We start from the raw sequence: 25,539 nt of genomic DNA, 5'->3' as shown, positions 1-25,539 counted from the left end.
TCTGCTGATTATTGTGACTGACAGGAGTGAAGCAGTGAGTATGTCTGCTCCTTTTGGTGTATTAATAGTGCTGCCAGTAGCTTTCCTCATATTTTCTAAGAGAGAGAGTAGTAATATTTTCATTTCATATTTAACAAAATTAAGTAGCACCCTCAAAAAGTGAATAGCCTAACTTGACTGACTAGTTGGTATTAGTGCATTTTACACGAGTGCAGATTTCATTCCATGATTGCTAGATTTGGGTATCTGACTGGACTACTAAAATAGTCTCAATTGGTTTTCGTGCTTCTAGTCTCTCCCTTCTTCAATCTGTCCCCCATAAAGCTTTGAAACCCGTCCCACAAAACAGATTTAATCATGTTACATGAGCACATTTTCAACCCTCTTTTGTCTTTCTCAGAGAAGACTTTGATGTTAATTTTGTCACTCCCACTCCATACCTTCTTCAGTGTTTTCATTCTCTTCTTCTCACATACCCCGATTATGAGCAAGTTCCACCCCCATCTTCCTTGTTTTCTATGCATGAAAGTGTATTCCTTTACACTCTCCCTTTTTATCTTTCCTTCCCTTCTTAAAACTCTCAGAACAGCCAATCTAACCCTGCATCTATATACTTCTGAAAATAATTAGATTTGGAAGAGACCTTTGTATTTTCTCTCCCTTTTATAGGATGTTAACATTGTATCATACGGGTCCAATGATAGCTTGCGCAAATAATTTACCTTCCCTTTGGAGTCTTGTGTTTGTATTTCAAAATTCTTACTAAAGGTGCCCATAAATTGGAGAACGACTAAACAAATTGTGGTATGTGAATAATGGAGTATCACTATACTTTAGAAATGATAAATGTGATGAATACAGAGAAGATAGAAAGATCTACACGAACTGATTTTGATTGAAGTAAGCAGACCCAGGGAAACAATACACAGAATGATTGGAAATACCAGTCACACACAGAAATCAAACAGGAAGAACGTGGCAAAATTTAAAAAAAAATCAGTATGTCTAGAATGAGGAAATATGGCAGGAATTCCCTAATTCATTCTATGGAGGTGGCAGGTCCAGAGATGATTCACGTTACACGTGTTTTGGCATTTTTTTTAATCCATTGATCAGTTGTGCTCGTTTTCCTGTCTCCCTTTCCTCTTCCCCTCCCTCCTGTCCCCTCCTCTTAATTATTATTATCATAATTTTTTTTTTGTGGGATGACTCTGGGAAAAGGTCAGAGGAGGGATAGGGGGAAACTCATGCAAAAATAACATCAATAAAAACTTTAAAGCTTGCTTTAATCTTTTCCTTAGAAATTCTTGAAGTTCTTTTCCATTAAAAATTCATTTTCCCTTTTAGGGTTATTTTTGCAGGGTAAGCTGTTCTTGATTCTAAGTCTGTATCTTTTGCTTGTGGAATATTGTATTCTAAGGTCTCTTGTTTTAATAAAACTGCCAAGTTTTGTATGGTCCTGACTGTGTTCGTTGGTAATTGAACTGATTCTGATTATTGCATTATTTTTATTTTATTTTATTTTTTGACATTGGAACGCTGGATTTGGCTTTGACATTCCTGAGACTTCTTTTTGGGATTCCTTTCAGAGGGTCGTTGATTGATGGATTCTTTCTGTTTTTACTTTACTCTGGTTCTAAGAGAGTGGGGCTGTTTTTCATTTAGGATTTTTTAAATGCAATGTCCAAGCATCTCTTACCTCCTCTCCCTCTACCCCCCCTCCCCTGATTTTCAAGGAGTCCAATGATTCTTAAATTATGTCTCCTTAACCATTTTCCATTAGTTGCTTTTAAATTGGGTGTCTTATGTTCTAATTCAATAATTTCACTTTGTTCTATAATGTTTTCTTGCTGTCTTATTGAGTCATTGATTTCTGTTTAGTTTTCAGGGATTGTGTTTTCTTGGATAAGGTTTACCAGTTTCTGTTTTAAGTCATTTCTTCTAGTTCTTTTCTTTAGACTTACTTTATTTTTCATTTTAAGACCTCTTGTAGAAAATCCATTTTTCCCCCTTTTAAGTCTGTGCTTGTAGTTAGTCATTGTGGAGTTACTTCCTCCTGATTTGGGCAAATATTTAGATTTGTACAATTCTTGATACAGACCAGTGTTTTTTTTTTTATTTACTCAGCTTTCCAGTTTTAGTTTCTGAATTAGGGTTTTGTGCCAAGGCCAGGCATTGTCCTGTGCTTCACTTTGGGTGGGATATTTGCTTGGTTTCTCTGTAGATCACCTGGGTTCACTAGGCTCCAATGACTCTTCAGGATTTTCAGGGTCTTCTATGATAATTTGATACCTTTGACATTTTGGGCCTAGGCTCATGCTCTTGGTGGCTTCCAAATTTTTCTGTTTCATGCCTTCTGACCTTCCTGGGAATTTACCACAGTTGCTTTGTCCTCGCTACCTCAAAACTCAGAGATTTGTAGGTTAAAAATGTCTCTGGCTAATCTCTCTCACTGGAGAATGCAATCTTGTTTGCCAGTGTTGGTGCTGGTTTTGCTAGTGCCGCTCTTTCTTGTTGCCCATAGGCTCGTTCCTGACACTGTACAGTTCTTGGATGGAAGAAGTCACTGGGATTCTGAATCATTATTTATTTGGTCTCGCTTTAATTTCAGATTTTTTGACTGAAGTGATATATGGGAGCTGGGTACCATCATTTCCAGGATGCCCTCCCTCTCCCTACCACGTCATAAGGAGTCCTATTCCATGTAACAAAAATTTTGGGGGAAAAAAAATGAAAAACAAAATTCAGCAAAACCAGCTTTACTTGAGCTTGGCAATATATGCAATGTTCCATTCCCTTAGCCCTATTTCCTCAATCCCTACTTCCCACTGAAAAGAGAGGGGTGGTTCTCTCCCCCCCCCCCCATACAGTGTTAGGCCCTGGTCATTTACTTCAAGGTTTACTTCAGTGGCTTACCTCCTCCAAGAAGTCTTCCTTCAAAGCATATGCTCTCTTTTACCTAAGGGAGAACCTTTCTCAGTTACTGCAGCAATTGTTCTCTTAAGTTTGAAATGTCTTTGTATTCTGTTTGTGTTCATCTTGAAATGGAACCTAGAATGTAACCTCCTTTTGAGGGTGGGTTGGATCTGTGTGTGTTTGTTACATTGTATGCCCAGGGCCTAACACAGTTCTGGGATTTGTTTTTGTGTTGGATTGGATTAAAGTTTGAGTGAGATTCAAACCTGAAATTTTTTTCTGCTAATTGTTTTCAAAAATACATATTGTAAGGTTGGATTAGTGTCCTTGGGTCCTAAGCTTGGCTTCCCAAGCCTAGTAATAAAACAGGATTTCAAATTTGTGGCCAAATTATTAACTAAAATGGAAGTACTGGACCAGGAAAGCAATTGAGTGCAGTTTGTTTTGAGACCCTTAAAAATGCTGCAATCTGCATAGATCACAAGAACACCAGCTCAAGTGCCAAAATTGCTAGCATTAATTTTCTTTCCTTGAGGTTTCCAGGTTCATAGGACATAAAAAATGCTGACATAACACAGAATTAGCATTTGTAATATTTTAGATTAGAGAACAGATTCATTTGTGTATGCATAAAATGGACTACATCAATCCATGCCTAAGAAAATGGAGAGAACAGATTTAGTATTTAGAAGGGGGAAAAGTTGGAGAAAATGGAAACATAATAGAAAAATTAACTTTATCTTCCTGTGTAGCCTTAGTGAGGAGAAAGTAAAGAAGAGGGTAAGGTAGTGGAGTTTGATGAGTTGATTCCTAGATGTGTGTGGCCCACTGAGGCTTTTTATGTTTCAAATGATAACTCCTTGAGAGTCTCTCATGACCGCAAGGATTAATCTCTCTGAACTCAAAAGTGAATCACTGTAGCATATTAGCTGTCTGGAATGATTCCAGATACAGTTCTTTTTTTTTTTTCCTTGGTAATAACTGATGTGAAGATATGTTGTTGCTTGCCTTCCTCTTCCTGCCTTCTAACCTCTGGTATTTTAGAATCTCTTTAGAGGAGATAATAACTGACCATGTCGGCACAAATATCAAATGCACTTACCACTGGTGTATTGACCTTGGTGGTTGACCCATAAACTGAACATTTATACATTGAATTCTTGTGGTCTTTTGGTCAACAACCATAATGAGTAAGTAATATGTGAAACATAATCTTTTGGTCTGATTTATAGCTGCCTCCACTAAATTTGGCCACTTTTAAGGGTCATGACTGGTATAAAAGTTACCTGAGATCTTTTATTCCTCTTTCAGAATTAAGCATTATGTTCACTTCTGTCTTGTATCTTTAAACGATTTAATACTATCCTAGAAGAAAGCAATTAATGGTAGCTTTCTTTATTATACTTTTTTTGTGTAAAATATGGAAGGACCCAGGTGAAAATTAAGGATATCTTTTAGATTTTTTTTTAAGGTTTAGCTTGTAGCTTATACTCAGAATGGTTTAAAAAAAACCCAACTATTTTTCCTTCTTATTTCTTTCCTGATCATTGTTTCCTTAATCACATGTTAATTAAAACTTTTGAGATTTTTTTTCATCCTTTCCTATGTAGGTTATAGGAATAGGAAACAAGGAGTTGAAAAGCACTTTGCAGTTAAGAAGCTAAAAAATAGGGAAAAGTACAGGCTCTTTACTGCCATGCAGAAATATTTTCTTCTCTCCATCTCTGTTCTCATTGTCTTAGTTTCTGCTGCATCTGTTTTTCTCACCATACTTAGATAAACCCATGTTTTTATCGATGTGCATGCTTTTCTACTGGTACAAGCTACAAGCCTTCTTGTCTTTTTATCCTTTGTGATTAACACTGTGTTTTTCTTCAAATCCTCTATAGATGATCCATCCAAGTAACTAGAGACCACCTGCTTCCCTTAATGCTGCATGGGGGACCAGTGGAATACTTGCACTATCCAACTGTTTTATTTAACTCTTGCTACATGACCAGCCCATGTTATTGAAGAGACCTCACACAAAATCATCTCTGTGTCATATATTGTTAAGGATACTGTTACTAGATGAATAGGTCATTTTCAGAATTTTTTAAAAAAATAAAACAGATGTATTTTCAGTTGACCTATTTGGTAAGGGCAGGAATGTAGAAGTACCATTTGATCTTGTACATTCTTTTGAAATCTTCCCCTCTTTTTTTTTTTAATATTTAAAACTTTTTTTTAAAAACATGTGTTTTTAAAACTTTGAGTTCCAGATTTTCTCCCTTCCTCCCTCCCCATCCACCCTCATTGAAAAGGCAAGCAACTCAATATAGATTGTACATGTGCAGTTATGCAAAACACTTCCATAGTAGACATGTTGTGAAAAACTAACTCTATTTCCCTTAATCCTATCGTGCCCTCCCATTTATTCTGTTCTTTCTTTTGACCCTGTCCCTCCTCAGAAGTATTTACTTCTGATTACCCTCTTTCCCAATCTGCCCTCCTCTCTATGATCCCCCTGCTCTCTTGTCCCCTTCCCCCCCCTATTTTCCTGTAGGGTAAGACAGAATTCCATACCCAATTGAATGTGCATGTTATTCTCTGCTTAAGCCAAATCCTATGAGAATAAGATTCCCTCATTCCCTCTCACCTTCCCCTGTTTCCCCTCCACTGTGAGAGACTTTTCTTTTCTGTTTTTTTTTTGTGAGATAATTTAGCCCATTCTATCTCTCCCTTTCTTCTTCTCTGAGTATAATCCTCTCTCATCCCTTAATTGTATTCTCGAGATATGACCCCTTAATCTTCAACTGATCCTGTGCCCTCTGTCTGTCTGTCTGTCTGTCTATCTACCTATCTATCCATACATATAATTTTTTTCCTTCAACTACCCTAATACTGACAAAGTTCTCATGAGTTACAAATATCATCTTTCCATGCAGAAATGTAAACAGTTCAATCTAAGCCTCTTATGATTTCTCTTTCCTGTTTACCTCTTCATGTTCCACTGGAGTCCTGTATTTGAAATTCAAATTTTCTATTCAGCTCTGGTCTTTTCATCAGGAATGCTTGAAAGTCCTCTATTTCACTGAATGACCATTTTTTCCCCTGAAGGATTATACTCAGTTTTGCTGGGTAGGTGATTCTTGGTTGTAATCCTATCTCTTTTGCCCTCCGGAATATTATATTCCATGCCCTGTGGTTCTTTAATGTAGAAGCTGCTAAATCTTGTGTTATCCTGATTGTGTTTCCACAGTACTTGAATTGTTTCCTTCTGGCAGCTTGTAATATTTTCTCCTTGACCTGGGAACTCTGGAATTTGGCTACAATATTCCTAGGAGTTTTCCTTTGGGGATCTCTTTCAGGAGGAGATCTGTGGATTCTTTCAATTTCTATTTTGCCTCTGGTTCTAATAATCAGGGCAGTTTTCCTTGATAATTTCTTGAAAGATGATGTCTAGGCTCTTTTTTTGATCATGGCTTTCAGATAGTCCAATAATTTTTAAATTCTCTCTCCTGGATCTATTTTCCAGGTCAGTTGTTTTTCCAATGAGATATTTCACATTGTTTTCTAATTTTTCATTCTTTTGGATTTGTTTTACAGTGTCTTGATTTCTCATAAAGTCACTAGCTTCCAATTGCTCTTTCTAATTTTTAAGGAAGTATTTTCTTCAGTAAGCTTTTGGACTTCCTTTTCCATTTGGCCAATTTTTCTTTTTAGGCATTCTTCTCCTCATTGGCTTTTTGGACCTCTTTTGCCATTTGGGTTAGGCTGTTTTTTAAGGTGTTATTTTCTTCAGTATTTTTTGGGTCTCCTTTAGCAAGCTGTTGACTTGTTTTTCATGATTTTCTTGCATCACTCTCATTTCTCTTCCCAGTTTTTCCTCTACTTCCTTACTTGCTTCTCAAAATCCCTTTTGAGCTCTTCCAAGGCCTGGGACTGATTCATATTTTTCTTGGAGGCTTTGGATGTAGGAGCTTTGATTTTGTTTTCTTCTTCTGGTTGTATATTTTGATCTTCTTTTTCACCAAAGTAAGATAATATAGTCTGACTCTTTTTGTGCTGCTTGCTCATGATCCCAGCCAATTACTTGAGTTTTAAACTCTTTGTTAAGGTAAGAGTCTGCTTCCAATGTGGAGAGTGTACTGTCCCAAGCTTCAGGGGTTTGTTTAGCTGTTTTCAGAGATACTTGTAGGGACCTGTAAATTTTCAGTTCTTCCAAGGTGGTATGATAAGGGGCGAGGTGTTTACTCCTTTCCTGGCCTGTGACCACAAGTATTCCTTTCTGTCCTGTAACTGTGAGGAGGGGTTCCTCTCCACAGCCACTACAAGCTCTCCACGCCAGTCCTCCTCTCACCCCAGCACTGCCGCCCAGAACTGTGACTCAGATCCAAACACGGGTAAAGCAAGAGATTCCTGCCTCAGCACTGGCAAAGAGATCCCTGCAGTCCCTCTCTGATCAGCCACTGGATTCCCCCTCAGTCTGTGGGCCAGATGCTTGGGAAGCAGCTGCCCCCCCAGCGCCATGCTCTTGGGAATGGAAGTGAAACCCCGCCTTCCTCTCTGAGCACCGACAGAAACAAGACTTTTCCCACTGACCTTCTAAGTTGTCTTTGGCCTTGGTGGATTGAGAAGTCTGGAAACCTCCACAGCTGCCCGAGATTCAGTCCTATGAGGCCTGCTCCAGGTTTGCTGCGGCCTGCATGCCCACGCTGCGCTCCCAGCCCGGCACGATACACCTTTCTGATCAATCATCCAGGTTGTCTTGGGCTGGAAATTTGTTTCACTCTGTCTTTTTGTGGGTTCTGCTGCTTCAGAATTTGTTTAGAGCCATTTTTTATGAGTATTTGGAGGAGTTTGGGGGAGAGCTCAAGCAAGTCACTGCTTTCACTCCGCCATCTTGGCTCTGTCCCCCCAGTCTTCCCCTCTTTTAAATAAGTTAAATGAATTTCAGAGTTTCTTACATGTTGTCAACTCTTGCTCATATTTTTCAGTGTAAGTACAGTTCTTCCTCTTGATTGCATAATTTTTAGTGCCATTTTTACCTCTTAAATTGCGTACTGAGGTGCTAGAATTCAGATGTAATAATTTTACTCTCATCGAGAATAAGTTGAAATGTAAGTCGATAGTTGACATTTATGTTTTATTTATTGTCCTTCCAATTTGAAATATAAGCACTCTTGGGAAAAGTAGGTTTTAGCTGGATCTAACACTAAGCTCCTTGCAAGATCATTTTCACTTCAGCTGCTTTTTACTGCTTAACGAGGTGATATTATTTAAAGTTTTTTGTTAACCTCTGATAACACTTTGCAAAAAAAGTTAGCTTAGGCTGCCATGTTTCTCCACTTTCCAGGGATATAAAGTATTGATTAGTTTAATCTCTTTTGGTCTCTTGCAGGTCCTGCATTGCTTAAAATAGTTGCTTTGTTATCAGCTTTCAAATTCAGCAGTATATTTAACTCAAGCTGAGATTTCTTTAATGCCATAGTGTCTTCATCTTTTTCCTTTTTTCTGATTTGGTACTCAGTGTGACCTTTTGCCTCTAAACAGTGGCATCTAGCTATACATAGACAGTTCATTTTGAAGTGATTACTGCTTTGAGAACTAGTTATTTCTTGTCAAGATATAGTTAGTTAAATTATTTTGTGTTGTTGGTGCTTGCAATTTCCAGTACTTTCTTACATACTCTAAAATTGTAAAGACTTGAGGTTTCTTAGTAATAGGCAAGCTTTTGGGCTTTTTTATTTCTTGTACCCAAGCTAAATTTTCCTCTTCTACATCCATCTTCACATTAAAATCATCAAAAATTTAAGGCATATGTTGGCTTAGTTTGCAGGATACTGTCAAATCTTTCATAGAATTTTTCTGATTCTTCTTCCTTTGCTACAGATTTGTATGGTGGTCTTCAGTGTAATGGTTTTAATTAAGCTCAGTTGTGAATAAAGTGTCCTGTGAAATGTTTTGGTTTATTGAAATCTGTAAAACTCTTTCTTCAAGAAGAATCTGTAGACCTAATTATAAATAAACAAAAAATATCCTATCATCTAGCAGCCAACTTTGTGGCAATAATATATCTTAATTTTAATTTAGCTATATATATTTTAGATTTATCTATGAAAATTGTTTTTAGCACTCCAATAATTGGGATCTAGTTTATTTCATTGGTAATCCTCATCTTATTTGAACTAAATCACCAGAGTCTAGTGTTTAGATGAATTAGGTGTTTATGTTTCTGAAGTATCTTTACTTTTCATGTCTTTGTATCTAGCAGGAGCCCAGTCCTATAAGTAGTTTAATAAACTTTCACAGTGAAGGCATAAGTTGTTTGGTATGATATTTTTTATATGAAGACTGCAAGAGTAATGCTCTGCTTTATAAAACTTTTAATTCTTCTCTGTTGTGGATATTGTGACAAATTTTCCCAGTTTGAATCTTGGGAAATTTTTAATATGTCCCCCTTATGACCTGACAGTTGTTCTGTTACTGGTGGAATACAAACTAATTTTACTTTCATCCTGTACAAAAATAGGAAGGTAAATGGATGACAATGGTAAAAGAAAAATAACTAACATGAACTTAAAAAACTAGATATGAAATGCCTTATCTGCTTATGGAGATGATCCCTTTCATCTATGCAGTGGTCCCTTTCCTTAGCACAGGGTAAGTTACCCTAGCCTCTTTTGCTTCTCAGATTTCAAAGACCACATTTGTTTTTCCTAACCAAGAAAAGATTCTGGATGTGTGTTTTTATTAAGAAGTTACAGAATGAGAAATTAGATAAAATCCTGTCCAAATTATCCTGATTATTTTTTTCTTGCTTTAAAAAGGGAATTGACTTGGAATTGACTTGGATTAGTGTTGTTGTAGAGGTGTAGCCGTCAGTATTTTGCTATTACTGACACCTAAAGCAGTCAGGGTTTGCTAGCTGCACAAGTTTACAGGAATCCTGTCATTTAAATGCCTACACTCTTTTCTAAGCCTAAAATTTGTTAGCTGGCAACGGACAGGACAGTTGTTTTTGTTCTGTCTACCAGTTAAGGTACTGCTATCCAAGAAAGGCTTTTCGGAATATTATGTTTACTTTTACATGAAACTTCTTGGTAGTTGGTAAAATGAATCCATAACAGCTTGGGTTTTAAGAGTTCTAAGTAGTCTGAGGTCATTTATAGACTCCAGATTATGGAGAGAATTACTTTTTTTGTTTAGAGTAATTTTTTTACAGGTATTTGGAGGGATTTAGAGGAGAGCTCAGGCAAGTGACTGCCCTTACTCCGACATCTTGACTCTGTCCCCTCAGAGGGAATTACTTTTGCAGAAGTTGCTGTTATATTATTCCTTGCTATGTTATCCCTTGTTTTCCTCCAAGTCAAGGATTTTGGGTTAATTTTTCCTGTAAAATTCATCTTGAGCTTTGAACTGCAAAGACTAGTCTAATTCCAGCTCAGTATGAAGATACAGCTTTAGTGGGATTCTACTTTGAATTAATGTAACTAGAGTTGATTTGCTTTATGATATAATTTCTTAATATTTTTAGATGATAAAGCAGATTTATAATCCCTTTCTAGATATGCCCTCCTTTGATACAGAACACAAATCATGTACATTTCTTTTCTGGTAGGTTGTACCCAAGATACTAAATTAGGCCTTCTTTAGCTTGTTCAGTTCCAATCATAGTTTGATTCATTGATCACTGGGCAAAGACCTCATTTAGAGAACCAGTAGACAGTTTTTTAAATGGTGTAATTCTTACTACCCTCTGCTCTCTTTTCTGCCATTAAATCACCATCATTGTGAAAGCTGAGGAGGTCACATAGTGATTCATTACTATTTTTTTCTTTTCATGGGTTGCCATGGCCAAATAATTTATCACCTTTGTTGCCAACCATACTAGTGATAAAAACTCCTAGCTAAGTTGACTCTCTGGCAGCAGCTTCAGTCTTTGCCAGAGCAATATTTGAAGCCTTTCCAATGTGGTAGAACCCACTAGAGCTTATACTCTGATGTGGTAGTCTTCAAGAATCAAGGGTCACCTCTGTGCCACAAAGACGTATTAGTCAGACTTGGTGGTAGATTTATTTAAAAAGTCAAAAATAAAAATAAATTCAACTTTTCTTTCTTTGCAGGCACTTGCAGCAAATGCAGGAACGGGGTTTGCTGTAGCTGAGCCTCAAATTGCAATGTTTTGTGGAAAGTTGAACATGCATGTCAACATTCAGACTGGGAAATGGGAACCAGACCCAACAGGAACCAAGACCTGTTTTGGAACAAGAGAGGAAGTTCTTCAGTATTGTCAGGAGGTGAGATGTTGGAATTGTCTGCTCATTTACCTTACTGCAATTTGGGGTTGTATATAAATAGGCATAGGTTTTATGTACCTCACTATTGGTCATTCATATCTGACTTCAGCCATTTATTACTGGGTCTATTATTGAGCCCTCATAGGAGCTTTAACTGTGTACTTTAAAAATTCTATTTTAGGAGCAGGACTTTTGCAGTGTATCCCAGAGTGAGGGTGGATAGAAGCTCATTTCGCTACATTATTTTCACTCCAGGATTATTGAAAAGGGTTTTATAGTCTAAAGATGGCCTGGTTTCCAGAAAGCCCCCATTGTTGTATATTGTAACAGGTAGTATTGGTTAAAGGCTTCCAACTCTTTGTCGCAACTCCTTAAGTTGAAGTAAAAAATAGCATTTAACCTAGAAAATCTCATTTGTTGGCCTTAAGTGATTCTGTGTGTGTGTGTGTGTGTTCGTTCGTTTGTTCATTGAATCCTCCCTTAGAAACGTTAGTGGAGTGATTTTATCTAGTGAAACAGTCATTAAATTCTGTTGTAAATGTGAAAAATTTGAGATGCAATTTTGTATGTGTGTGTGCGCAAGCCTGTGTATATAATATCTTAATAGGACTAACGTGAGGAAACATGAAATAGTTATACTAGTATGGCTTTAAGTTAAAGCCCTTTAATTTAGAATATTACAGTTCTTCATGTAAAAAAAATGCAATGGAACAAAAATCTAAGGTTTTTTTAAAATAAATTTTTAATTTGGGTATTCTATTTTTTCCCCAGTTTCATGCAAAAAATAACTTTTTTTTAAGTGCCCCAAATGTTTATTTTAAAAGATCTCCTTAGGTATACAGTGTTAGAGCATTAGAGAATGATTAAAAAGCAATTTTTAATATTCATTTTTAAAACTTTTGAGTTCTCAATTCTCTCCCTCCCTCCCTCCTCACCCCCATTGAGAAGACAAGCTATTCAATATAAGTTATATATGTGTAGCCATGCAAAACACTTCCATAAGAGTCATGTTATGACTTAACTGTATTTCCCTTCATCCTGTCCTGCCCCCCTGTTTATTCTATTCTCTCTTTTTACCCTGTTCCTCAAGAGTATTTGCTTCTGATTACCCCCTCCCCCAATTTGCCCTGCCTTATATCCCTTCCCCCCCCTTTTTTTTTATCGCTTTCCCCCCTACTTTCCTGTAGAGTAAGATAGATTTCTATACCCAATTGAGTGTGTATATTATTCCCTTGTTAAGCCGATTCTGATGAGAATAAGGTTCACTCATTCCCTATCCATTCCCCCATCTTTCCCTCCATTGTAAAACCTTTTCCTTCCTTCTTTTATGTGAGATAATTTACTCCATTCTTCTCCCTTTCTCTTTCTCCCAGTACATTCTCTCTCACCCTTTAATTTTATTTTTTAGGTATCATTCCTTCATATTTAATGCACACCTGTGCCCTCTATGTGTACTGCTTCTAGCTACCTTAATAATGAGAAATGCCTTTGAGTTATAAATATCATCTTTCCATGTAGGAGTGTAGACACTTTAGCTTTAATTTAAAGTCCCTTATGATTTCTCTTTCCTGTTTATCTTTTCATGCTTCTCCTGAGTCTTGTATTTGAAAGTCACCTTTTTCTGTTTAGCTCTGATTTTTTTGTCAAGAATGCATTAAATTCCTCTATGTTATTGAATATCAATTTTCCCCTCTCACTGATTACATTCAGTTTTGCTTGGTAGGTTATTCTTGGTTTTAATCCTAGGTTTTTTGACTTTTGGAATATCATATTCTAAGCCCTCTGATTCCTTAACGTAGAAGCTGCTAAATCTTGTGTTATCCTGATTATATTTTCACAATACTTGAATTGTTTCTTTCTGGCTGCTTGCAATATTTTATCCTTGACCTGAGAATTCTGGAATTGGGCTATAATATTCCTTGCAGTTTTCCTTTGAGGATCTCTTTCAGGATGTGATCAGTGGATTCATTCCATTGCTCTTTTACTCTTTGGTTCCAGAATATCAGGGCAGTTTTCCTTGATAATTTCTTTCTTTTTTTTTTCTTTTCTTTTCTTTTTTTTTAGGCAGTTGGGGTCAAGTGACTTGCCTAGGGTCACACAGCTACTAAGTGTCAAGTGTTTGGTCTGAGACCGGATTTGAACTCAGGTTGTCCTGACTTCAGGGCCGGTGCTTTATCCACTGCGCTACCTAGCTGCCCCTATAATTTCTTGAAAGATGATGTCTAGGCTTTTTGATTATTGCTTTCAGGTAGTCCAATAATTTTTAAATGATCTCTCCTGGATCTGTTTTCCAGGTCAGTTACTGTTTTTCCAATGAGATCGTTCACATTGTTTCTATTTTTCCATTCTTTTGGTTTTATTTTGTAATTTCTTTATTTCTTATAGAATCAGTAGCTTCCATTTGCTCCATTCTAATTTTTAAGGAATTATTTTCTTCAGTGAGCTTTTGTACTTCCTTTTCTACTTGGCCAGTTCTGCTTTTTAAGGAATTCTAATCCTTATTAGCTTTTTGGACCTCTTTTACTGTTTGGGTTAGTCTATTTTTTAAGGTGTTATTTTCTTCAGTATTTTTTTGGGTCTCCTTTAGCAAGCTGTTGACTTGTTTTTCATGGTTTTCTTGCATCACTCTCATTTCTCTTCCCAATTTTTCTTCTACTTTTTTTACCTGCTTCTCAAAATCCCTTTTGAGCTCTTCCAAGGCCTGGGACTGATTCATATTTTTCTTGGAGGCTTTGGATGTAGGAGCTTTGGCTTTGTTGTCTTCTTCTGACTGTATGTTTTGATCAGCTTTGTCACCAAAGAAAGATTCTGTAGTCTGAGTTGTTTTTTTTTTCCTGCTGTTTCCTCACTTTCCCAGCCAGTTACTTGACTTTTAAACTCTTTGTGAAGGTAGGGTCTGTTTCCAATGTGGAAGGGGTATACTGTCCCAAGCTTCAGGGGGTTTTTGTAGGGGACCTATAAGTTTTCATTTCTTCCAAGGTGAGATGGTTACTTCTCTCCTGGCCTCTGGTCTGTGAGTGGAACTGAGGAGGGTCTCCTCTCCACTGCTGCCACAAAGCTCTTCAATGCTAGTGTTCCTCTCAGGACTGAGACCTGGATCCAGGTATGGGCAAAGCAACAGAGTCCTCCCTCAGTGCTAGTAAACAGACGCCCTGTAATCTCCTTCTGACCAGTTGCTGTGGGCTGGAGAGCTCTTGAAGCTGCCGCCTCCAATTCCATTGATGCTAGTGTGATCTGTGCTGGATTGTGCTGCTCTCTCAGGTCGGACCCAGGTCCGACAGACCTTGTGGGCTGAGAATTCTGGAAACTGGCACTGCTGCCAGGGATTCATTCCCCCGACTCCTGCCAATATGTGCTGGTGTTGCCCTTGCTGTACTGGACTCCTCTCTTAGCCTGATGCAACAGACCTTTCCTATCGACCTTCCAGGTTGTCTTGGGCTGGGAATTTGTTTCACTCTCTTTTGTGTATTCTGCTGCTCTAGGATTTGTGTAGAGTCATTTTTAAAAGATTTGGCAGTGGGGAGAGCTCAGGCATGTTCCTGCCTTTACTCCTCCATCTTGGCTGCACCCCTCTAACTCCTTCCTTCTTCCCTCCCTCCCTCCCTTCCTTCCTTTTTGTTTTTTGCCTAATGCTAGTTTTCTTGCAAATCTTTATGGAGGTTATTTGCCTTTGTGCCTTCCCCATATTAATGTGAATGTTGTCTAATGTTGCTTTGCCAAAAAATAATCATCAGTTACTAATGTAACTCTTCTCCCAAATTTGTATCCTGTTCTTTTTTTCAAGACATATCTAAAGTACCACTTTCTATACAAATCCTTTCTTAGTAATCCCTGAAAATTGGATTACCATCTCCTCAATTGCCTTGTATTTGTTATCTTCATACTTGTTCTACATATGCTTAATTTATCTAACTATTCTTTCCCCAATAGGTTGTAAATTGCTTGAGAGTAGGGATTATTTCTTCTTAGTTTTTGTATCTACATTACCTTTGTAGATGGATGTTGTCTGAAAGTAGGGGCCTGACATAAGAAACTTTAGGGCATATTGAAAAGAGGTGGAAAGGCTCTGCTTCTGTAGCACCTTGCTCTGGATTTGTATGCTTTGAATGTCCATTTTCCAAGGTGTTTGATATTGTTTGATATCTTCTTTCTCCTTCCCCTTGATAGATGTATCCAGAACTTGAGATCACCAATGTGATGGAAGCAAACAAACGGGTGGTGATTGACAACTGGTGCAAGAAAGGCAAGAAGCAGTGCAAGCCTCGCTCTCACATTGTTATTCCCTACAAGTGCATTGGTGAGCATTTTTTGCTGCTTATGTACTGTTCTGTAAGCTTCCCTTCTCTTGCAGGGGAAAGCTGAGTACAATCTTGGTTTTGTGGCAGATCTTTATATCTGGCTTCCCTTTCCAAAGTATTTAATTCTGAATCTCTCTTTGCAGTTGAAACAAACAGATTGCTTCCTTTTCGTGGAATAAGTAGCCATATTACCCTTAAATCAGTCTGGTTATGTCCCCAGATTTGTTTGAGCCTGATGTCTTAGATGACACATAGATTAATGTGTCAGCATCCTAACATGTTCTTTAAATGGAAAGGGAGATATATCTGCCATAGAGGGTGTTGCCCCATGTGAAATGCTGTAGGTTAAGGTATTTGTGACTTTGTGAAACTGATTAGCTACTTTTTTTTTAACAAGACCATAACATTTTGTTTATAGAGAAAAAAGATTGTAGTTTTAAGTGTTCAGTTGATGTATACCATCTAATCACTCATCTTCTGAAATAACTTCATTGCATTTACCATGTTTATAGTCTGATTTGAGAATTAACCTAATCTTGAAAACTAGAGTATTGAAAATTATTTTTTATATAATCAGGGGATGAGAGATTCAACAAATATAAGTAGCAGTTTGTTTTATTTAATGCTTATTGAATGGCAAAGGGAGAGGGGAAGTTTGAAGAAGATACAGACCTGAGTTTTCATTAGTTCGTAGCACATATTTCTGCCTACAAACATTTTAAATAGCATCACCTTCAGAGTTTTAGGAGAGCTACAACTAACAAGCCGATCTTGTGTAAACATATATGGGCCATAGCTATTACTCCAGTAACATTTTCCAGTTTTGCACAAACTTCTATCTTGCTTCAACAAGTCCTTTTTTGGCTGGGTGGTGGGGAGGAGTAGTTGTCTCTGATGATTCTGCAGAAAGATAATTTTTAACACCGCCACGAATTATATTTGTCTTGACGTTTGTACCTACTTTAAACAACATAACAAGATGATTTTTTGTTCATGATGATTACCTTGAAATACTGCTAACTATATACTACCAATTAAAAAGAGAAAAGATTTGAATGCAGACTTGCATACAGCAAAACATTTTGCCTTCTCAGTCCATTTGCCAAATGCTGTAACATGAGTTTGATTAGTTTATCCATTGGAGATGACCCTGAGTTCTTAATGGTTCTTAATGCCAGCAGACTGCAAGCTCTGGTGGATCGTGTTAAGATGGTAAGGCATGGAGTAAGGACCCAGGCAGTATCAACTAAAGAACAGCTTTAGTTAAGGTAGAGGGGCTCATTGCCAGGTTGCCTGATGAAATATGGGGTAATAACATTTATTCAAGACCACCTACCAAGTCAGAGATAGTTTATGGTCTGTCTCAGAAATGACAGATTTTTCAAGCAACAGTCATAGAGTCAAATAGTGACGTCCAAGAAAGTGTATAAAAGGCATCTTTGTGTTTTAGAATTAGATGCTTCTAATCATTTTGCTTTATGATCACTAAACAAAGTACTAGACAGGTTAATTTCTTTAGGCCTGTATACTGTCAGTAGTTAGAACTGGCTCAGAGGTAATGCGATAATTGGCACAATCACTGAAGACCCCAAAACTTGGGTTGGAGAAAAGGGTAGAGTGAGTGGTATTGCTGACTGGTTGGTTGTTTCAGGCTCCTAATCAACAAATCTTCAGCAACTCTAGGAATAACACTAAGAAAGAAAAGAGGGAATACTAAGTGCTTTTCTAGCTGGCCCATCCCCTTCTAATCCAAGGCATGGAGGATGGAGTCAGCAAACCAGAATATGATGGCAAGAATACCATTTTCCCCCCTACCCATTATGTCTACTCTGCTTATTCCTTTCAGATTTCTCATTTACCTCTCTGGGCCTCTCTTTGCTCGTCTGAAAACGAGGGGGATAGGAGGACTAATGATTTCTAGGGTCACTTCTAACTCTAAATGCTATGATCTATCCACTGTTTCTTTCCTTGAGTTTCTTCTTCAGAGCAACATTTGTTCCCGAATCCTGCATTAGAAATGTTAGTGGAGTGATTTTACCTAGGGGAATAATGATTACTGTGAGATTTCAAATAACCAATAATTATGAGGGATTTCTTTAGTAGATCTTCCTGGTGAAGTTTTTGAAATTTCTCCATGGAATCCTAGGGTGCTACGAGGTATCATTTATTTGTTCCCATGAATGAAGGAGGATTGCTGCTGACACTGGTTGGTAAAGGTTTCCTCATCTAGGCTCAGTACAGCAACCAGTACAGCCTAGGCACTGATGACAGTTCAGAATCTTGTGTTCTTTACATTAGTGCCTTCTAACTACCAGCCTTATTTGTATTACTTAGAAAGATAAGAAAGTATTATTTAATAGAATTGATCTACTGCTTTTTCCTTTTTTTAAAAAAAAATTTTTTTTAATTTAAATTTTTTAATTTTTTCCATATGCTTTTGAGTTGAAAATTTTTCTCCCCCTTCCTCCCCCCCACCCTCCCCAAGACGGCGCACAATCTGATGTAGACTTTACATTTACATACCCATTAAATATATTTTCACATTAGTGAAGTTGTAAGTAAAAATTAAAACCAATACGAGGAACCATCAGAAAGATGAAACAAAACTCAACAGAAGGTAAAAATAAAGTGATAGCGATTTGACTTCCATAGTTCTTTCTTTGAATGTGAACAGCATTTTCCATCCCAAGGCCTCTGGTAATGCCTTAGATCCTCATAATGCTGAGAAAGGTTCAGTTTAACAGTCTTAGTCATTGCATAACGTGGCTGTTATTGTGTACAAAGTCCTGTTGGTTCTGCTCACTTCACTCAGCATCAGACCATATAAGTCTTCCCAGGTTTTTCTGAAGTCAGCCTGTTCATCATTTCTTACAGCTCAATAGTATTTCATTACATTCATATACCACAATTTGCTCAGCCATTCCCCAATAGATGGGCATCCTCTCAATTTCCAATTCTTTGCCACCACAAAAAAAGCTGCTATAAATATTTTTGTACATATGGGTCCTTTTCCCATTTGTTTGATCTCTTTGGGGATCTACTGCTTTTTCTAATGAGATAATGTTTATCTCTGTTACGAGCCATCAAAGCCTATTGGGATCAGTTTTTCCTATTCCTTTGTATCTTTGCGCTATCCTTTTTTCACTTGAACCTTTGTATAATAGTATTTCACACTGTACTATTATATTATTTCTGAACTTCTGTTATTTATTTCTGCACTTGTCTATCTCATTTGTGAATTATAAGCTCATTGAAGGCAATGAAAAAGTCTTTATTCATTTTTATATCCTCTCCTTGGTACCTAGTATAATGCTTTATGTGTAATTGGTCTTCAATAAAAGTGTTTTTGGATCAAAATGAATTTACCCTTGGTGTTCAAACTACTCTTTGGACTAGCCTTTCAGTGGACTGGCAGTGATTGTGATTGTTCCTGAAAAACCTAAAGATATTGATAGTGGAAAGAGATAGGTAGAAGAATAGAGGGGAAAAGGTCGAGGAAGATGAGGATGGAGAAAAGCTATGCTTGATAGGCAGAGTGCCTCTAGCAGTCAATTTGGGTGCCAAAAATTGTTTACATCAGCTTTAAAGTATTGATTTTGCTAGGTTTAGATTTCTTGAAATATTGCCTTGATCACCAAGCTTGAAAGTTGTTTAAGGACATTGATAACTGGTATGGCTCAACTCTCTAAGCGTTATATGATAGATCTTTTTTTCTCTTCTCTAATCATGAAGTTTTTTCTCCAGTATACCTGAAAGAACGCTAAATACTCTTCAGTAAAACGGTTTGGAATCACATTTTAAGTTCCTATATTTCAGGTAGAAGTTTTAATTCAGCACATGATAATAGCCTTTATCATTTCCCAAATTGCAGTAGTCATCTCCTGTTGAATTATATTAGTAAAAAATAATAGAGTGATAGAAGTGGTGATAGTGGGTCAGAAATATGAAAAGGTGAAGGTTTGTTTATTGAAAAGGTAAATGCTTTCTAAAGCATTGATTTATTGGCTAGGAAAGTAGGCTTGCATGTATGTGTAATGTAAACCTTTGTGATTTTCTAATAAATGATTTTGAATTGGTTTGTAGGGTTTTTTTTATAAAAGCCCAGCTGCATCTGTTCTTTGGGATGATTAATTTTAAAGCCCATTAAAACTGATCCTAGAAGCAATGAAATACCAATTTTTAACAAGTATAATTTCGTGTCTTTAGGACAGCTGATCTATAAATTAAAGATTTCATTCTTAACTGGATTTTATTGAGCCATTTAAAAATGTGATACTATAGAAAACTGGAAGCTTAAGGCCCAGTTGATTTTGTAGAAAATAAGTATTTTTTGGTGAGAATTTGTTCTCAAATGCAGGCTGTTTCAAAACTGCCCCCAGTGCATATTCCCAGGAAAGAGAAACTCTTTCATTCCTTTTGGGAGTTGGACTAATCTTTAGGAAACTGAATACTTTTAAAATGGGACAGCCGAGAACAAGACTTCTCCATTTTCACCTTCTTGGGCTTTAGTAGCAGAATAGAAGTCGGAAGTATTGGAAGTGGGAGACAGTCTTTTGTCATTGAAAAAACTTTTCGCACCCGGATAAAGAGAAGAGCTCCAGATTCTTGCTAACCACTACTGTGCATCAAAGAGGTGGACAATACAAACAACAGAGAAGTGAGAACTGGATATAAGCTGTAATTATGTTTCTAGTATAAATTAAAATACTAATGACATTCATGCCGTATTTTCATGTGGTTCACTTTTTTAGGCTGATGAAATGCAAAGAAATAGTGTTAGCTTTATATTGTACTTTGAGTTATTGAGTCTTTTACAGCTTTTATCCTGTAATTTTTCACTGTTTATATCATAACTGTTGTCTTTTTGCCAGGTAGAACCAGGATTATGTTGCCAGCTTTTATATAAACTTTGTGGCTTACTAAGTTCTAAATTCATCCCATCACATAAAACCTTTCACAAACCTTAAAACAGAACTCTTCTGTCTGATGAATCTTAACCTTTTTTTCATAGAATGGTCTGAGTAAGCATTCAACAAAGATAATCAGAAATTTGAAAACTTGAGTCCTGTACAGAATTAAGATTGATTGTGGAAATGGATTTTTTTGAGTAAATTTTCAAAGTTTTTCTAAATACGTCATCTAAACTTCTCTTAGCTTGCACAAATCAGCTGTAATTGATCCAGTAAGTCATTATAAGTTGATTGTATTTAAGCTTACAGTTGGTGTAGAGTGAATATTTAATTTTTACAGTATTATGCATGAGAAATGTCACAGCTTAATGATTTCAGAGCTGGCCTCACAGTCAGGAAGACCCAGGTTTAAATCCTGTCTCTGACACAGACTGGTCACATGAGATCCTCGAGAAGACTGCTTAGTTTTTTAGTGGTTGCCAGTCTTTTTTGATTACATACACCTATCAGTTTAAAAAAATTGCATATTCACCCATGCATCTATTTATAAACAAATGCATTTATTTATTAATTATACACTTGTATAGCTATACTAATAATTGTGTATGGTGTAAAACCCATGCAAAAATCAGAAAAATTTAAAAATTAGGTAAGGATAAAAAAAATTGATCCTAGAGTACATGGGCTTAGGGGAATCTTAACTGGAGTTTCTTGAGTAAGGAAGTGACATCTTTGGACCCTCATTTTAGGAAAATCACATTGGTAGCTCTTTGGAGGATCACTGGGGGTAGGCTAGTGACTTGTGGCAAGGAGACCAATTTGGGGCAATAGTTTCGGAATGAGAGCCTGAACTTCTTTGTATCATTAGAGGGAGAAAGAGACAGATGTGGAGTTGTAGGAATTACAGGGTTTGATAAATGCCAATGTTGAAAACTTGGGTGATAGAGTGGATGGTGGCACCCTTAACAGAAAGAGAAAAAGGTTGGGTTGTATAGAGAACATCCAGTTTAAAATGTACAGTACAGGGCAGCGAGGTGGTGCAGTGGATAGAGCACTGGCCCTGCAGTCAGGAGGACCTGAGTTCAAATGCGGCCTCAGACATACAAAAAAATCACTAGCTGTGTGACCCTGGGCTACTCACTTAACCCCATTGCCTAGACCTGAATGAATGAAGGAAATAAAATAAAATGAAATGTACAACAGGCTGTTGAGGGTCTCGAACTGGACTTCAGGCGAGCTACTAAAGGGATTAAGACTGGATATATAGATCTGAGAATCCTTTGCATAGAGAAGAAAATTAAATCCATGGGAGCTGATATAGTTGCTAAGTGAGAGTGCACAGAGAGATGGGGACAAAGAATAGAGAACTTTGGGGCTCTTTCTTAGGGGCCATGTTGTGTAGATAATTATCAGCTAGGGAGATGGGACAAAATTGTCAGACAGGGTTGAAGAAAGTCAGGAAAAGAAAAAGAGCATCCAGGAGGAAAACATGATCAATGACATAAAATGTAGCAGAAAGAATTTTTAATATTGAGAAAAAAAAAGGGGGGGCAGCTAGGTGGCACAGTGGATAGAGCACCAGCCCTGGATTCAGGAGGACCTGAGTTCAAATCTGGACTCAGACACATAACACTTACTAGTTGTGTGATCCTGGGCAAGTCACTTAACCCCATTGCCTAGCCAAAAAATAAAAATTTAAAAAAAAATAGAGAAAAAAAGACCATCAGATTTGGTGAACAAAAAGATTATTGGTAACTTTGAAGGAGGCAGCTTCAGTTTTACTGTGGAGTTACGAGATTAGGAGGGGAGGAAATTAAGAAGAAAGGAGAATGGAAGGATTGTAGTGCCTTCCAAGGAAATAGAAAAGCTTATGGAGAGAGATAATAGAATGGAATCCTGGCTGGACCTATATCTTGTACTATTCTGTGAAAATGAAAAATCATAAAGAAATTTAATTTGAGTAATAATTTACCTTTCAGATCTGTGGATAGGGGAAGTGTTCATAAAATGGACAGTTTTGATTACATAAAATCATGAAATTTTTGTATGAACAAAAGCAGTACATTTAAGATTAGAAAGAAAAAATTTATCTGGGAAAAATCATTGTAGCAAATTTTCTTGATAAGGGAGGAGAGTGATAAGCAATTTACATATGTAATGCCTACTTTTTCCAGTTACCATTTGTGGTAAGAATTTTACAAAAATTATCTCCTTTGATCCACACAAATCCAGCCCACCGTACCACCCACTGGCCTCTTAAAAATCTAATATCCAAGATTATGTATCCTTGAGATAAATGAGAACTGATTCAAATGTATAAGAATAAGAGCCAGTCCCCAATCAAAAAAGGGCCAATGTATGTGAACAGGCAGTTTTCAAGGGAAGAAATCCAAACTGTCTATGATTATATGAAAAAATGTTCCAAATCACTCAGAGGAATGCAAATTAAAGCAACTCTAAGTTCTGCTCCACACCCATCAGATAATACAAACGTTTAAAAGGGCTATGGTAAGTTAGGCATACTAACGCTGTGCTGGAGCTGTGAATTGGTCAGGCATTTCTGCAAAGCCATTTGGAAGAAGCTGTTAAAATGTTCATATTCTGTGACGAAGCATTCCCATTGGTAGGCATATAACTCAAAGGGACCAAAAAAAGTAAGAGGATCCATATGTTCAGAAGTGTTTTGGTTTGCTAAAAATAACAAATGAAGGGACTGCCCATCAACAGGGGAGTGGCTAAACAAACTGGTATATATTTATAATGGAATATTATTGTGCCATAAGAAATGATGAAACTTGGGGCAGCGAGGTGGCGCAGTGGATAGAGCACAGGCTCTGAAGTCAGGAGGGCCTGAGTTCAAATATAGCCTCAGACCAAACACTTGACACTTACTAGCTGTGTGACCCTGGGCAAGTCACTTAACCCCAATTGCCCAAAAACAAAAAAACAAAATTAAAAAAAAAAGAAAAGAAAAGAAATGATGAAACTTTCATAGATAGTTTTGAGGAAACGTTGGAGGGGTTGTATGAATTTAGAGTCAGGTGAACAGAACCATAACAACAATTTATATACCTGTATATATGTGCTATGTGCGGGGGGAAAAAAATTAACCACATTAACTATGCCCCCTCCCAAATTTTGTTTCAGTCAGCACTTTGACTCCACGAGCTCTTTATCTGCAGATGGATAACATGTTTTGTCATATGAATCCTTTGTAATTGTGGTTGGTTATTGTGTTGCTCAGAGATGCTATGCCTTTCAAAGCTGCCCATCTCTATAATTTTCTTGTTGCTGTGTGAATTGTTTTGCTTCTGCTTAGTTCACTTTGCATTAGTTGCAGTGGTAAAGATTCTTCTGAAGCTACCTCCCCCTTATTTCTTTGTCTTTTTCTTTTTTTTTTCGGTGAGGCAGTAGGAGTTAAGTGACTTGCCCAGGGTCACACAGCTAGTAAGTTTCTGAAGTGTCTGAGGCCGGATTTGAACTCAGGTCTTCCTGTCTCCAAGGCTAGAGCTCTATCTACTGTGTCACTTAGCTGCCCCATATCTTATCATTTCTTATAGTACAGTAGTATTACATCACTTTCATATACCATAACTTGTTCAGCTGTTCTCACTTAATGAGCATCCCCTCATTTTACACTTTTTTTGTTTTTGTTTTTTGCTAAAAAGAGCTACTGTAAATACATTTGTAAATTTGAATTCTTTCTCTCTTTGATCTCTTTGCAGTATAGACCTAGTAGCAGTTATTACAGAGTCAAAGGGTATATACAGTTTAATAGTTTTAAGGGTATAGTTCTAAATTGCATTCTAGAATGACTGGACCAATTCACATCTCCATCCAAGAGTGCATTAAAAAACCTGTTTTCCCATAGCCCCTCCAGCATTTGTCATTTTTTTCCCAACTTTTCCACTTTGATCCACAATATTATATAGATAAACAATTTTGAAATGTATAAGAACTCTGGTTGTTGCAGTGATGATCCACAATTCCAGAGGACTTATGAGGAAGCATGATAACATGACCTGTTCATCATGAGATGCATATTTGTTACAAGCACTATGTTGTGGTGGTTTTTTTTTCCCCAAGGTGTAGGTGGGAGGTTAAGGGAATATATTCTTGTTGAATGGAGGTGTGGGGAGTAATCAGTAAAAATAAAAACAAAAAGATTCTGTTTTTTCTTTCTTTTTTTTTTAATTAATTTATTTTGATTTATCAACAATCACTTCCATGTGCTTTTGAGTTTACAATTTTTCTCCCCCTTTCTCTCCACTACTCTCCCCGAGACAGCACACAATCTGATATAGGCTATACATATACATTCCTATTAAACATATTTTCACATTAGTGATGTTGTAAGAAAGAATTAGAACCAGTAGGAGGAACCACCAGAAAGAGGAAACAGAAATCAACAGAAGAAAAAAAGTAGCAAATACTATGATTTGATCTGCATTCAAACCCTATAGTTCTTTCTTTGGATGCGGATAGCATTTTCCATCATGAGTCCTTTGGAGATATCTTAGATCCTTGTATTGTTGAGAAGGGTTAAGTCTATCAGTATTAGTCATCGCGCAACGTGGCTATTATTGCGTACAACATTCTCCTGGTTCTGCTCATTTCACTCAGCATCAATCCATGCAAGTCTTTCCAGGATTTTCTGAAGTCAGCCTGTTCATCATTTCTTATAGCACAATAGTATTCCATTACATTCATATACCGCAACTTGTTCAGCCATTCCCCAATTGATGGGCATCCTCTCAATTTCCAATTCTTTGCCACCACAAAAAGAGCTGCTATAAATATTTTTGTACATGTGGGTCCTTTTCCCATTTGTATGATCTCTCTGGAATATAGCCCTAGAAGTGGTATTGTTGGGTCAAAGGGTCTGCACATTTTTATAGCCCTTTGGGCATGGTTCCAAATTGCTCTCCAAAATGGTTGAATCATTTCACAGCTCCACCAACAATGCATTAGTGTTCCAATTTTCCCACATCTTCTCCAACATTTATCATTTTCCTGTTTTGTCATGTTAGCCAATCTGATAGGTGTGATGTGATACCTCAGAGTTGTTTTGATTTGCATTTCTCTAATCAATAACTATTTAGAGCATTTTTTCATATGACTATAGATGGCTTT

At 37.1% G+C, this 25,539-nt stretch overlaps 1 protein-coding gene across 5 annotated transcripts in view; it reads left to right on the top strand.

Moving 5' to 3' along the window:
- The window catches only part of APLP2 (amyloid beta precursor like protein 2), a 91,210-nt gene that overhangs the window by 41,244 nt on the left and 24,427 nt on the right, over positions 1 to 25,539 (top strand). For all 5 annotated transcript variants that reach the window (XM_078147101.1, XM_078147102.1, XM_020963793.2 and 2 more), the window contains exons 2-3: positions 11,025 to 11,198; positions 15,366 to 15,495. In XM_078147101.1, the coding sequence (XP_078003227.1) occupies positions 11,025 to 11,198; positions 15,366 to 15,495 (304 nt within the window). The remainder of the gene's footprint in view (positions 1 to 11,024; positions 11,199 to 15,365; positions 15,496 to 25,539) is intronic.

Source organism: Phascolarctos cinereus, unplaced genomic scaffold, assembly GCF_003287225.1.
Source record: "Phascolarctos cinereus isolate Bilbo 61053 unplaced genomic scaffold, phaCin_HiC Scaffold_726;HRSCAF=1367, whole genome shotgun sequence".
Lineage (NCBI taxonomy): Eukaryota > Metazoa > Chordata > Mammalia > Diprotodontia > Phascolarctidae > Phascolarctos > Phascolarctos cinereus.
Note: the sequence above shows the minus strand (reverse complement) of the source record. Positions and strands in the feature narration are given on the sequence as shown.